The 15,427-nt window shown below is 45.4% G+C and overlaps 1 protein-coding gene across 3 annotated transcripts in view; it reads right to left on the bottom strand.

Moving 5' to 3' along the window:
- LOC109865117 (protocadherin-15-like) overlaps nucleotides 1–15,427 on the bottom strand; it is a 295,294-nt gene that overhangs the window by 162,095 nt on the left and 117,772 nt on the right. For all 3 annotated transcript variants that reach the window (XM_031799628.1, XM_031799630.1, XM_031799629.1), the window contains 2 exons: nucleotides 7,884–8,044; nucleotides 7,109–7,264 (listed from right to left, as the gene is read on the bottom strand). In XM_031799628.1, coding sequence (XP_031655488.1) covers nucleotides 7,109–7,264; nucleotides 7,884–8,044 — 317 coding nt within the window. The remainder of the gene's footprint in view (nucleotides 1–7,108; nucleotides 7,265–7,883; nucleotides 8,045–15,427) is intronic.

Raw genomic sequence — 15,427 nt, 5'->3', positions numbered from 1 at the left:
GGACCTCTATCAGCTGTCATACCTGAGCCCCACAGTGGACCTCTATCAGCTGTCATACCTGAGCCCCACAGTGGACCTCTATCAGCTGTCATACCTGAGCCCCACAGTGGACCTCTATCAGCTGTCATACCTGAGCCCCACAGTGGACCTCTATCAGCTGTCATACCTGAGCCCCACAGTGGACCTCTATCAGCTGTCATACCTGAGCCCCACAGTGGACCTCTATCAGCTGTCATACCTGAGCCCAACAGTGGACCTCTATCAGCTGTCATACCTGAGCCCCACAGTGGACCTCTATCAGCTGTCATACCTGAGCCCCACAGTGGACCTCTATCAGCTGTCATACCTGAGCCCCACAGTGGACCTCTATCAGCTGTCATACCTGAGCCCAACAGTGGGCCGCTATCAGCTGTCATACCTGAGCCCCACAGTGGACCTTTATCAGCTGTCATACCTGAGCCCCACAGTGGACCTCTATCAGCTGTCATACCTGAGCCCAACAGTGGACCTCTATCAGCTGTCATACCTGAGCCCCACAGTGGACCTCTATCAGCTGTCATACCTGAGCCCCACAGTGGACCTCTATCAGCTGTCATACCTGAGCCCCACAGTGGACCTCTATCAGCTGTCATACCTGAGCCCAACAGTGGGCCGCTATCAGCTGTCATACCTGAGCCCCACAGTGGACCTCTATCAGCTGTCATACCTGAGCCCCACAGTGGACCTCTATCAGCTGTCATACCTGAGCCCCACAGTGGACCTCTATCAGCTGTCATACCTGAGCCCCACAGTGGACCTCTATCAGCTGTCATACCTGAGCCCCACAGTGGACCTCTATCAGCTGTCATACCTGAGCCCAACAGTGGACCTCTATCAGCTGTCATACCTGAGCCCCACAGTGGACCTCTATCAGCTGTCATACCTGAGCCCCACAGTGGACCTCTATCAGCTGTCATACCTGAGCCCAACAGTGGACCTCTATCAGCCGTCATACCTGAGCCCCACAGTGGACCTCTATCAGCTGTCATACCTGAGCCCCACAGTGGACCTCTATCAGCTGTCATACCTGAGCCCCACAGTGGACCTCTATCAGCTGTCATACCTGAGCCCCACAGTGGACCTCTATCAGCTGTCATACCTGAGCCCAACAGTGGACCTCTATCAGCTGTCATACCTGAGCCCCACAGTGGACCTCTATCAGCTGTCATACCTGAGCCCCACAGTGGACCTCTATCAGCTGTCATACCTGAGCCCCACAGTGGACCTCTATCAGCTGTCATACCTGAGCCCAACAGTGGACCTCTATCAGCTGTCATACCTGAGCCCCACAGTGGACCTCTATCAGCTGTCATACCTGAGCCCCACAGTGGACCTCTATCAGCTGTCATACCTGAGCCCAACAGTGGGCCACTATCAGCTGTCATACCTGAGCCCCACAGTGGACCTCTATCAGCTGTCATACCTGAGCCCCACAGTGGGCCGCTATCAGCTGTCATACCTGAGACCCACAGTGGACCGCTATCAGCTGTCATACCTGAGCCCCACAGTGGACCGCTATCAGCTGTCATACCTAAGCCCCACAGTGGACCTCTATCAGCTGTCATACCTGAGCCCCACAGTGGACCTCTATCAGCTGTCATACCTGAGCCCCACAGTGGACCTCTATCAGCTGTGAGAAGAGGAGATAATAGTCTAGCATCTGTTGGCAGCACAGAGGAAACGTGTTTATTTTAGCTCCTCTGCTACTCTTATATCTGACAAGACTTTTCAGGAACACAAAAATATGTCAGAGACAAGAGGAAGACAGGAGACAGTTCAGCGAAACATTACTGATCTCAGCTATGGTTTGACTTGTACTGAAATGAAAAAGAAAAATAAGTCTCAGAATAGGAGAAATCTAATAGAAAACCCACAGCAGGGGTATCAGAGGTCATTTCTAAAGAGATGCTGTAATGAAAGTAGAGGCAGGATTTCATGTTTCCCATGTGCAAATTGAAAATATCCCAAGTCGTCGTCGACAGAATAGGAAAGGCCATACACCCCATCCATTCGGCAGTGTGGTTAGCCCAAAAACACCAACGTAAAGCATGCATTATTTAGGAGCTAACGACGTGTGAGTCTATATTAAAAGGGTGAATCGTGGTTTCTGTCCTCATTGGGATGCAAGGCTCTCCCCCCCGCCGCCCCGCCACAGACACACCTCTGGGAGCACATCAACCCTCCACATCCCTCCGTCTGCACTTCAGCGCCTCGATGATAAACGTTGCGTAGCAGACTGTATGCATGAAGGCTGTCGTAATCAATTCTTTAATGTAGGACAAAGAAGTGTACAGTGCCTTTAATAACCAAGAAATGACACGGGAGATATCGAATAATAACAGGGGGTTGAGCAGAATGTTACATGTCATAGTAGTACAGTTATTGAGATATACAAGGAGAGACCAACAATTCTCCCCATATGAGATAACCTCCTTACAAGACCTTGTTTAAGGCATATCTAAAGCTGCCTGCGCACCTGAAGACTAGTGCGTGCCTGATTAACACCGATTAACGTGTGAGGGATTCAGCTCTTTAAGATGTAGTTAATGGCACCCAAGTGGTACTGTGGTCTAAGACACTGAATCTCAGTGCAAGAGGCGCTACTGCAGTACCTGGTTCGAATCCAGGCTACATCACATCCGGCCGTGATTGGGAGTCCCATAGGGCGGCGCACAATTTGCCCGGCGTCGTCTGGGTTTGGCCGGGGTAGGCAGTCATTGTAAATAAGAATTTGTTCTTAACTGACTTTAACTGACCAGTTAAATATTTGTAAAAAATGGCATTTATAAACAGTGTTGAGGTCTGACAAGAGCATACAGCTGCAACACATTCAAATAATCATGTCTTCAACAGAGATTTTATTTTTCTCTCCGCCTCGACAGCCCTGTAGAACTCCATTATGTGGGCTTAGGTACTACTAGACGCTCCATGTTGACTGATGGACAAGGGACTGCATTCTGTATCTGTGTCAGCTTAACATTTCAAACACTGCAGAGCAGAATACGGAAAGCAACCATGCCCAACCGTTTGAGAACAGCAGCTTCAGCTACTCTGCAAGGCTGCTTGCTAATGAGCTAAATCGACTAGGATGACACTCAGGGGAACCTCTTTCAATTAGGGAAAAGCTACAAAATCCCCATGCCACTATTTTGGACCACGGTGGCACACCAGCCACTCTATGGCCTTCTATGCCCAGAAGTCCATAGAGTGGCCTACAGATGTAGGATCTTAATTTGATCACCCTATTGCAGGAGAACTCTCCTGCAATGCAGGACATTTTAAACTTGTAATGTATGAAGTTTTTAAAGGTTTCTGAAGTTTGTAATTTCCACTTTGAAATCATTAATGATTTTTCCTTACAAAAAAAATGGATCGACCCCGACAAACATGCCCATTAATTTACAATCCACACAATAATTCACATTTCCAGTTACTGCAGGATTATTTTCCTGCTGTAGCAAACTGGGTCAAATGAAGATCCTACACAGTTAAACCTCATAGAGACCCATGAAGGTCCCACTGGTGGGTCCCACTGTTAACCTTTTACACTCGTGGGAATTGGCCTACAGTGTGTGGAAAGAGCTCAAATGCATAACCATGGTAGCAATTGAAAGGGAACAGTTTGGAGACAATATGAACATGATTAGACCAGAGGTGACGTACACAACAGTTCACCTGACACAAGACTGTTGATTTTACGTGCATTTGACATTTACTGTACGTTTCGCCGTATTTGTTGATAATAAAATCTGAAAATTTTCTGATAAAGACCATTCCTGGAAAATGTGGGGTGTGACAAGGGTTTGAGTGAGAGGACTAACTGGTGTCTCCAAAGTGTGCACAGTTCCTAAGTCATTCCTAAGGCACTTTTATGACTCAAAGCAGAGTCTTCATCTATGAGGTGTTTTTCTGAGCTCTCCTAGCTATGCCGTTGAGGAACTACCCGCAAGCACACTTGTAGATGTTTCATTTGGAACACAACCCTGCAATCACAAAATTCCCAAAACAGTCCATTATATATCACAATCTGGGTCAGGTGGGCATGATTTGAAAGCTTGTTCTATTGCTAAACGATAAAGAAACAAATAGACATTTTTGTTTGCAAAGAAAGAAATCATGAGTATGTTCAGGTGCGTGTGCCCCGGCTAATCTTCTTCACAATTAACAAACAAACAAGGGCTCGTTCTGTCCAAATAACTTTGTGATGCCATGTCATCTTGTAACTGCACATCAAACATAGTGATCATAAGCGTTGACACTGTATTTGACATGAGTTTTATGATATGGAAATGTGACGTGCACATTTGGACATGCGGGTGTTTGACTTGATTGTATGACATCAAAGAGGTCTGTATGATAATCCTCAACGGCTCACCTTTCAAAATACATCGAGTCCTCGTTCATTTACAGCATTTCCCTCACTTAGACAACAAAACATTTGCAAAAGTTGCTCTATTAGCGGGAGGGATGGGGCAACTTCTTGTCGCTGGCGGTGCTCATGTTCAGATCGTCTAACAGACTAAACCCATACAGAGCTGTGAAGCGGAGAGCCTGATGTTAAACGGCATTTATAAACTGGGTGGTTCGAGCACTGAATGCTGATTGGCTGACAGCCGTGGTATATCAGACCGTATACCACGGGTATGACAAAACATTATTTTTACTGCTCTAATTACATTGGTAACCAGTCTATAATAGCAATAAGGTACCTCAGAGGTTTGTGGTATAGGGCCAATATACCACGGCTAAGAACTGTATCCAGTCACTCCGCATTACATTGTGTGTGAGAACAGCCCTTAGCCGTGGTATATTGGCCATATACCACACCTCCTTGTGCCTTATTGCTTAAGTATAGCATGTTACCGTACAGCCACTACGTTCCAATTTAGGTGTTTATCAGTGTCTAAATCTGCCATTTTCACCCCGTATACGGGTACGAGTGTAAAGGGTTAAACCAGATAGAGACCCGTGGAGGTCCCACTGTTAAACCAGATAGAGACCCGTGGAGGTCCCACTGTTAAACCAGATAGAGACCCGTGGAGGTCCCACTGTTAAACCAGATAGAGACCCGTGGAGGTCCCACTGTTAAACCAGATAGAGACCCGTGGAGGTCCCACTGTTAAACCAGATAGAGACCCGTGGAGGTCCCACTGTTAAACCAGATAGAGACCCGTGGAGGTCCCACTGTTAAACCAGATAGAGACCCGTGGAGGTCCCACTGTTAAACCAGATAGAGACCCGTGGAGGTCCCACTGTTAAACCAGATAGAGACCCGTGGAGGTCCCACTGTTAAACCAGATAGAGACCCGTGGAGGTCCCACTGTTAAACCAGATAGAGACCCGTGGAGGTCCCACTGTTAAACCAGATAGAGACCCGTGGAGGTCCCACTGTTAAACCAGATAGAGACCCGTGGAGGTCCCACTGTTAAACCAGATAGAGACCCGTGGAGGTCCCACTGTTAAACCAGATAGAGACCCGTGGAGGTCCCACTGTTAAACCAGATAGAGACCCGTGGAGGTCCCACTGTTAAACCAGATAGAGACCCGTGGAGGTCCCACTGTTAAACCAGATAGAGACCCGTGGAGGTCCCACTGTTAAACCAGATAGAGACCCGTGGAGGTCAATGTAGTAGGGAGTTGCAATTTCCAACAAGCCAATATTCGACATAGTTTAGCGCAGAAAACGTGGCAATTAACTACAATGACCATAATCCAATGCGCGCGCACTTAAACTTGTCCGGTCTGGGTGGAGCACTGAGCTTTAATATGAACAGTGTGGAGCAGACACGGAGACGGAGAGAAGAGAGAACACAGTGATCGAGAGGGTTAGAAAGCCGTTGCTGCTCGAGCCTGAAAATACATTATCTAAGTGATTAATAGTTGGTATTCAGCAGTCATACAAGTATGCCTTATTTACTTTGAAGAACTGCTAAAATAGTGATTTTGTCAGACAGCATAGGCAGCAGCTCTATAGAGATGAGATGACTTGGAATTAAATAATAAAGTCATCAAATAAAACACATAACTTTATTTTAAGTAAAGCAATGTGAGTAAATGATGCTTAATAATGGGCAGATACAAGAATCATGGGACTTTTATTCATTGTTTTATTCAGTGTTGTTACAGCATTCAACCCAGATAATGCATAGTGCATTTAATGTGCCTCAAAAAATGTGAAACCTAAATCGAAAAAGCGTGATTATTTTTGAATAATCGAACCGAAACCGCACCGACCTCAAAAAGCACTAATCAAAATTCAGGAAGTCTCCAGAATGGGATATGGGCCACCACTGTTAAACCACACAGAGAATCAGGACAGGAAGTCTCCAGAATGGGATATGGGCCACCACTGTTAAACCACACAGAGAATCAGGACAGGAAGTCTCCAGAATGGGATATGGGCCACCACTGTTAAGCCACACAGAGAATCAGGACAGGAAGTCTCCAGAATGGGATATGGGCCACCACTGTTAAACCACACAGAGAATCAGGACAGGAAGTCTCCAGAATGGGATATGGGCCACCACTGTTAAACCACACAGAGAATCAGGACAGGAAGTCTCCAGAATGGGATATGGGCCACCACTGTTAAACCACACAGAGAATCAGGAAGTCTCCAGAATGGGATATGGGCCACCACTGTTAAACCACACAGAGAATCAGGAAGTCTCCAGAATGGGATATGGGCCACCACTGTTAAACCACACAGAGAATCAGGAAGTCTCCAGAATGGGCCATGGTCCACGCATGATACGTATGTCATTATATTACCCAGTCATGTATTACCGTTACAGTCATTTTAATGACCAAAGACTCAGACCCTTTTTTAACAGTCAAAAAGCTCCATCTGAATACATTTAATTAGATTTGAAGTTATTACCCGTCCCTACCAGTCCACGGTCACTGAGCAACGGCTAATATTTCACATTTTTACAGCATTTTTTTCAAATCGTATGGCCCTATTCAGGTTGAACGGACTGAAATATTTTATGCTAAGTAATGAGATACTGCTCACACATCGTCTTGGATTGTAATAAAAGATTTAACTAGGCTGTCCTGGGGGCCTCACCTCATTTATGGCGACATAGTAGCGAGGCTGCTGGAATCGGGGTGCGTTGTCATTGCGATCCCTCACCACAATGCGCACCTCGTGTAAAATGACGGTCCCGACCAGCTCATTGGTGCACTGGACCTGGACAACGATGGAATGGATGTAGGACGGGGGCTAAAAGGAAGGAAGAAGTTTTAGTCTCGGAAATCCCAGACCTAGGGGAACAACGCCAATGTGGGAGGCAAACATCTGCCTAGAGAGACTAAATAGGTATCTTTTCAGTACAAACCGAGGACAGGAGGAGACAGATTCATTTGAGAGTTATTTTTCCTAATTCTATGGCCATGTGTCTCCTTTCAAACTGGTTCACACTGAAGTACAGGACTGATATGGATGTGTACAACATCTAGGGGAAGGTATGCCTCAGAGTCTACCTTTTAATCTCTGTGATTATCACAAACTACTCTAACACCGGTACATAAGCATATACCATTTAGCAGAAGCTTTTATCCACTGTACTGTGTACAAAGTGGACATGTGCAGTACACTATGAATGCATGTATACATGTCCAATAGAAGAATGAACAACAAACAAAACACTGAATAGAAAGAAGATACATTATCCTGTGGAGCTTCACTTTATCTCAGGATGTAGTTTAAGGGAATGTACATGTATATCTAACCTGCAGAGAACCATTTTTTCTTTAGAGGAGCCCAAACCCACAAACCCTTTTGAGTTCTATTCTCCACAGACAAACATATGGATAGTCATAGTGAGCGTCAGAGGACTTACGTCTCGGTCGAGGGCCCTGCCGGTGCTGTTGAGGTACAGCCTTTGTCTGACCGGGTCCAGTATGACCCAGTGGTTGTAGTTGTCTCGGAGGGAGAGAGAGATGGTTCTGCCTGGGTCTTCCACTCGGCCTTGGATTTGCATATTCTCAACCAAAAGTGTTCCTTTACGAGAAAAGAAAATAAGTTCATTAGAAATGCAGTGAGGAGTTGATTGACAGAGATGTGATAAAATTCTCTGGGCAGTAAACGTTCCCTTGTGGTGTTAAATTCACTCTTCTCTGGTGCTCTTTTATGAGATATTGTTACTTTCTTTCAGAAAAGCACAAGTAGAGAGAGAAATAAGCCCAGGACAACAAAAGCTTCTGACTCATATTACTTGTTTTCTGAGAATGAAAAGTTCTGATGGAGAAAAAAAACCTTCAACGACTGCTAGACTGAAATGTTTTCAAATCAGAGGAGACCAATTAGTTGAGTCCAGCAGCATTTGAATGATGCATAACCTCTGAAAATTGTCAGCTATTGACGTTCATGAAAACCAGGGAGCCGGCCAAGCTAAAATTACATTTGACATCTTGACCATCTTCTCTGAAGCATGCCTGCTTTCCACACACTCTGATGCTGCAGTCCAGACAGGGACTAATAGCCTGCCAGATATCAGGCTTTGATGGTGCCTGAGCCTGAAGGTACTAACGTCCACGTACGTTCATTCCAATTATGGCAAGCACTGGCCAGTTCAGCCCCCGTTAATTACACAGTGCTACCCTCTGGACACACATTTCTGACATCAATTGTTGTGCAGTTAGAGTGGCTGTCAAGCTTCAAACCCACACCTAGCCTAGGTCCAGTACACACAACAAATAATGGTTCTAAATAGTACCAGATGTGGGTTATTTGGCTTGTAACCATAGTGGAACCCTTTTTGGTGCTATATAGAACCCTTTCCTAAGGTTCTATAAAGGTTATATACAGTGCATACGATAAAGAACCATTCAATAAAGTTATGTACAGTGCATTCGGAAAGTATTCAGACCCCTTGACTTTTTCCACATTTTGTTACGTTACAGCCTTCTTCTAAAATGGATTAAATACATGTTTTCCCTCATCATTCTACACATAATAGCCCATAATGACAAAGCAAAAACAGTTTTTTATACACTGCAAATGTTTTTAAAAAACAACACAAAAAACACCTTATTTACATAAGTATTCAGACCCTTTGCTATGAGGCTCAAAATTGAGCTCAGGTGTATCCTGTTTCCATTGATCATCCTTGAGATGTTTCTACAACTTGGAGTCCACCTGTGGTAAATTCAATTGATTGGACATGATTTGGAAAGGCACACACCTGTCTATATAAGGTCCCACAGTTGACAGTGCATGTCAGAGCAAAAACCAAGCCATGAGGACAAAGGAATTGTCCGTAGAGAGCAAAGACAGGATTGTGTCGAGGCACAGATCTGGGGAAGGGTACCAAAACATTTCTGCAGCATTGAAGGTCCCCAAGAACACAGTGGCCTCCATCATTCTTAAATGTTAGAAGTTTGGAACCACCAATACTCTTTCTAGAGCTGGCAGCCTGGCCAAACTAAGCAATTGGGAGAGAAGGGCCTTGGTTATGGAGATGACCAAGAACCCGAAGGGCACTCTGACAGAGATCCAGAGTTCCTCTGTGGAGATGGGAGAACATTCCACAAGGACAACCATCTCTGCAGCACTCCACCAATCAGGCCTTTATGGTAGAGTGACCAGACGGAAGCCACTCCTCAGTAAAAGGCACACGACAGCCCGCTTGGAGTTTGTCAAAAGGCACCAAAAAGACTCTCAGACCATGAGAAACAAGGATCTCTGGTCTGATGAAACCAAGATTGAACTCTTTGGCCTGAATGCCAATTGTCACAACTGGAGGAATCCTGGGACCATCCCAAAGATGAAGCATGGTAGTGGCAGCATCATGCTGTGAGGTTGTTTTTCAGCGGCAGGGACTGGGAGACTAGTCAGGATTGAGGGGAAGTTGAACGAAGAAAAGTACAGAGAGATCATTGATGAAGAAGGCTGTAACGTAACAAATGTGGAAAAAGTCAAGGAGCATGAATACTTTCCGAATGCAATGTTTACACAGTACCAGTCAAAAGTTTGGACACACCTACTCATTCAAGGGTTTTTCTTTATCTTTACTATTTTCTACATTGTAAAATAATAGTAAAGACATCAAAACTATGAAATAACACATATGGAATCATGTAGTATCCAAAAAAGTGTTAAACAAATCAAAACATATGTTATATTTGAGATTCTTCAAAGCAGCCACCCTTTGCCTTGATTACAGCTTTGCACACATTATCTCAACCAGCTCAATGAGGTAGTCACCTGGAATGCATTTCAATAAACAGGTGTTCCTTCTTACTTGTTAATTTGTGGAATTTAATTCCTTCCTATTAATGACTTTGAGCCAATCATTTGTGCTGTGACAAGGTAGGGATGGTATACTGAAGATAGCCCTATTTGGTAAAAGACCCAGTCCATACTATGGCAAGAACAGCTCAAATAAGCAAAGAGAAACGACAGTCTATCATTACTTTAAGACATGAAGGTCAGTCAATACGGAAAATGTCAAGAACTTTGAACGTTTCTGTCACACCCTGACCTTAGTTCCTTTTGTATGTCTCTATTTTAGGTTGGTCAGGCGTGAGTTGGGGTGGGCATTCTATGTTTTGTTCTTGTGTTTATATTTCTATGTGTTTGGCCTGGTATGGTTCCCAATCAGAGGCAGCTGTCAATCGTTGTCTCTGACTGAGAACCAAACTTAGGTAGCCTGTTTTCCCACTTTTGTTTGTGGGGGGTTATTTTCCGTTTCAGTGTTTTCACCATACGGGACTGTTTCGGTTTTCCTTTATTCTCTTGTTCGTTTGTTTTCTGTGTTCAGTGTAATAAATATGACGACGCTGCATATTGTTCCGATATTTCCTACTCCTCCTCAGAAGAGGAAGACGACAACCGATACAGTTTCTTCAAATGCCGTCGCAAAAACCATCAAGCACTATGATGAAACTGGCTCTCATGAGGACCACCACAGGATAGGAAGACCTAGAGTTACCTCTGCTACAGAGGATAAGTTCATTCAAGTTAATTGCACCTCAGATTGCAGCCCAAAGAAATGCTTCACAGAGTTCAAGTAACAGACACATCTCAACATCAACTCTTCAGAGGAGACTGCGTGAATCACGCCTTCAAATCAAATCAAATGTTATTTGTCACATGTGCCAAATACAACAGGTGTAGACCTTACAGTGAAATGGTTACTTACAAGCCCTTAACCAACAATGCCGTTTTAATTAAGAAAAATACCTAAAAAAAAAGTAACAAATAATTAAAGAGCAGCTGTAAAATAACAATACAGAGGCTATATACAGGGGGCACCGGTACAGAGTCAATGTGCCAGGGGCACCGGTTAGTCGAGGTAATTGAGGTAATATGGACATGTAGGTAGAGTTATTAAAGTGACTATGCATAGATAATGCAAATAGTCTGGGTCGCCATTTGATTAGATGTTCAGGAGTCTTGGACCTAGACTTGGCACTCCAGTACCATACGGCCAGGTCTCTGACCTCAGTATAGCAGAGAGAGCAGTCTATGACTCTGACACCACCTGTTATATAGGTCCTGGATGGCAGGAAGCTAGGCCCCATTGATGTACTGGGCCATACGCACTACCCTCTGTAGTGCCTTGCAGTCAGAGGCCGAGCAGTGATGCAACCTATCAGGATGCTCTCGATGGTGCAGCTGTAGAACCTTTTGAGGATCTGAGGACCCATGCCAAGTTTCCTGAGGGGGAATAGGTTTTGTCGTGCCCTCTTCACGACTTGCTTGTGGACGCCAAGGAACTTGAAGCTCACAACCTGCTCCACTCAAGCCCTGTCGATAAGAATTGGGGCATGCTCGATCCTCCTTTTCCTGTAGTCCACAATGTAGTCCACAATCATCTCTTTTGTCTTGATCACGTTGAGTGTGAGGTTGTTGTCCTTGCACCACATGGTCTCTGACCTCCCTATAAGCCGTCTCATTGTTTATTTATTTTTTTGTTGAATTTTACCCCTTTTTCTCCCCAATTTCGTGGTATCCCATTGTTAGTAGCTACTATCTTGTCTCATCGCTACAACTCCCGTACAGGCTCGGGAGAGACGAAGGTTGAAAGTCATGCGTCCCCCGATACACATGCTTCTTAACACAGACCCGGAAGCCAGCCGCACCAATGTGTCGGAGGAAACACTGTGTGCACCTGCCAACCTTGGTTAGCGTGCACTGCGCCCGGCCCGCCACAAGAGTCGCTGGTGCACGATGAGACAAGGATATCCCTACCGGCCAAGCCCTCCCTAACCCGGACAACGCTAGGCCAATTGTGCGTCGCCCCACGGTTCGTGGCCAGTTACGACAGAGCCTGGGCGCGAACCCAGAGTCTCTGGTGGCACAGCTGGCGCTGCAGTACAGCGCCCTTAACCACTGCGCCACCCGGGAGGCCCCAAGCTGTCTCATTGTTGTCGGTGATCAGGCCTACTACTGTTGTGTCATCTGCAAACTTAATGATGGTGTTGAAGTCGTGCCTGGCTGTGGAGTCATGAGTGAACAGGGAGTATGGGCGGGGACTGAGAACACACCCCTGAGGGGCCCCTGTGTTGAAGATAAGCATGGCGGATGTGTTGTTACCTACCCTCACCACCTGGAAGTGGTCAGGAAGCCCATCAGGAAGTCCAGGATCCTGTTGCAGAGGGATGTGTTTATTCCCAGGGTCCTTAGCTTAGTGATGAGGGTACTATGGTGTTGAACGCTGAGCTGTAGTCAATTAATAGCATTCTCACATAGGTGTTCCTTTTGTCCAGGTGTGAAAGGGCAGTGTGGAGTACAATAGAGATTGCATCATCTGTGGATCTGTTGGGGTGGAATGAAAATTGAAGTGGGTCTAGGATTTCATGGTTGAATTGCTGCAAAGAAACCGCTACTAAAGGACACCAATAATAAGAGACGACTTGCTTGGGCCAAGAAACATGAGCAATGGACATTAGACCGGTGGAAATTCGTCCTTTGGTCTGATGAGTTGACATTTGACATTTTTGGTTCCAACCGCTGTGTCTTTGTGAGACACAGAGTAGGTGAACAGATGATCTCCACATATGTGGTTTCCACCATTAAGCACAGAGGAGGAGGTGTGATGGTGTGGGGGTGCTTTGCTGGTGGCACTATCTGAGATTTATTTAGAATTCAAGGCACACTTAACCAGCATGGCTACCACAACATTCTGCAGCGATACGCCATCCCACTTGGTTTGCACTTAGTGGGACTATAATTTGTTTTTCAACAGGACAATGACCCAACACACCTCCAGGCTGTGTAAAGGCTATTTAGAAGAAGGAGAGTGATGGAGTGCTGCATCAGATGAACTGGTCTCCACAATCACCCGATCTCAACCTAATTGAGATGGTTTGGGATGGGTTGGGCTGCAGATTGAAGTAAAAGCAGCCAACAAGTGCTCAGCATATGTGGGAACTCCTTTAAGACTGTTGGAAAAGCATTCCTCTTGAAGCTGGTGGAGAAATTGCCAAGAGTGTGCAAAGCTGTCATCAAGGCAAAGGGAGGCTACTTTGAAGAATCTCAAATATAAAATATATTTTGATTTGTTTAACACTTTTTAGGTTACTACATGATTCCATATGTGTTATTTCATAGTTATGTTGTCTTCACTATTATTCTACAATGTATAAAATAGTAACAATAAAGAAAACTTTTGAATTAGTAGGTGTGTCCAAACTTTTGACTGGTACTGTATATATATACTGTATAGCACAAAAACAGGGTGCCGCTATGGTTACAACCCTATATGGTTCTATATAGAACCTTTATAGAGATTGGTTCTGTAAAGAATCTTTCTCAATCTCAAAGGTTCTTTGTAGATCAGTTTGTAAAACCATACAGGGTTTTTAATTCTGGTCAGCCATATTATATTGTTTAAATTCCATAGGTGTTATTATTGTGTTAATTGACAAGTTGAATCTAGTGAACTACCTCTGGAACAGCTGGGGGTCCCTGAGGAGAGAAATGAGAACCACTGACTGATTTAGTTAACTGTTCTCAAATTACACAAGGCCATACATGAGTCTTTCACAAGACACAATCACTAGCCACAGTCATATATAATATGTAATAATAACACGAGATAAACTGGAATGACACGCTCACTCACGATTGCACAAAACGATCTGTGAGCAAGCCATGTCCAAAAATATTATAATGAGCCTGTCATGCCCTGACCTTGGAGAGACATTTTATTTCTCTATTTAGTTAGAATGCCCACCCAAATCACACCCTGACCTATGTTTTCTATTTCTTTGCTTTTGGCCGTGTGTGGTTCCCAATCAGAGGCAGCTGTCTATCGTGGTCTCTGATTGGGAATCATACTTAGGCATCCTTTCCCCCACCTAATGTTTGTGGGTAATTATTTATTTTCTGTGTGTGTTTGTGTGCGCCACGGTCGGTTTCTGTTTACCTGGTTTTTTTTGCTGTGAAGTTTCACTTTATTAAAAGAAGTGGAATTACATGCACGCTGCGCCTTGGCTCATCTATGACAGGGAGTTTGAAGACAGTGAACGTGACAGAGCCACCTCCTCTACATTTGAATTATCACTAAAAGAGCAAAAATACATGTTGTGAACTGTAATTAACCATTGAAGAACTCAAAGGGTTATTTGAGCCATTATGGTTCAACATAGAACCATCACCCTTCCCAGAGAACATTTTTAGAGTGTATGAGATAGGGAAGAGAAGGGCAGACGGGCCAGGCCAGAGGCTGGGAAAGAGAAGGGCAGACAGGCCAGATGGTGGGGAAGAGAAGGGCAGACAGGCCAGATGGTGGGGAAGAGAAAGGTAGACAGGCCAGATAGTGGAGAAGAGAAAGGCAGACAGGCCAGATGGTGGGGAAGAGAAAGGCAGACAGGCCAGATGGTGGGGAAGAGAAAGGCAGACAGGCCAGATGGTGGGGAAGAGAAAGGCAGACAGGCCAGATGGTGGGGAAGAGAAAGGCAGACAGGCCAGATGGTGGGGAAGAGAAAGGCAGACAGGCCAGATGGTGGGGAAGAGAAAGGCAGACAGGCCAGATGGTGGGGAAGAGAAAGGCAGACAGGCCAGATGGTGGGGAAGAGAAAGGCAGACAGGCCAGATGGTGGGGAAGAGAAAGGCAGACAGGCCAGATGGTGGGGAAGAGAAAGGCAGACAGGCCAGATGGTGGGGAAGAGAAAGGCAGACAGGCCAGATGGTGGGGAAGAGAAAGGCAGACAGGCCAGATGGTGGGGAAGAGAAAGGCAGACAGGCCAGATGGTGGGGAAGAGAAGGGCAGACAGGCCAGATGGTGGGGAAGAGAAGGGCAGACAGGCCCACATACATATTTTTCCCTTGTCATCCAGGCCACCTGCTGTGATGCATCTCACACTAATGCCCATGGATGGCTGGACTAACCTAGCCTCATTCTGGCTCCAGTCTCTAGCAGTGTGGCTGAGTAAC

Source organism: Oncorhynchus kisutch, linkage group LG20, assembly GCF_002021735.2.
Source record: "Oncorhynchus kisutch isolate 150728-3 linkage group LG20, Okis_V2, whole genome shotgun sequence".
In the NCBI taxonomy this organism is placed as follows: Eukaryota; Metazoa; Chordata; class Actinopteri; order Salmoniformes; family Salmonidae; genus Oncorhynchus; species Oncorhynchus kisutch.
Note: the sequence above shows the minus strand (reverse complement) of the source record. Positions and strands in the feature narration are given on the sequence as shown.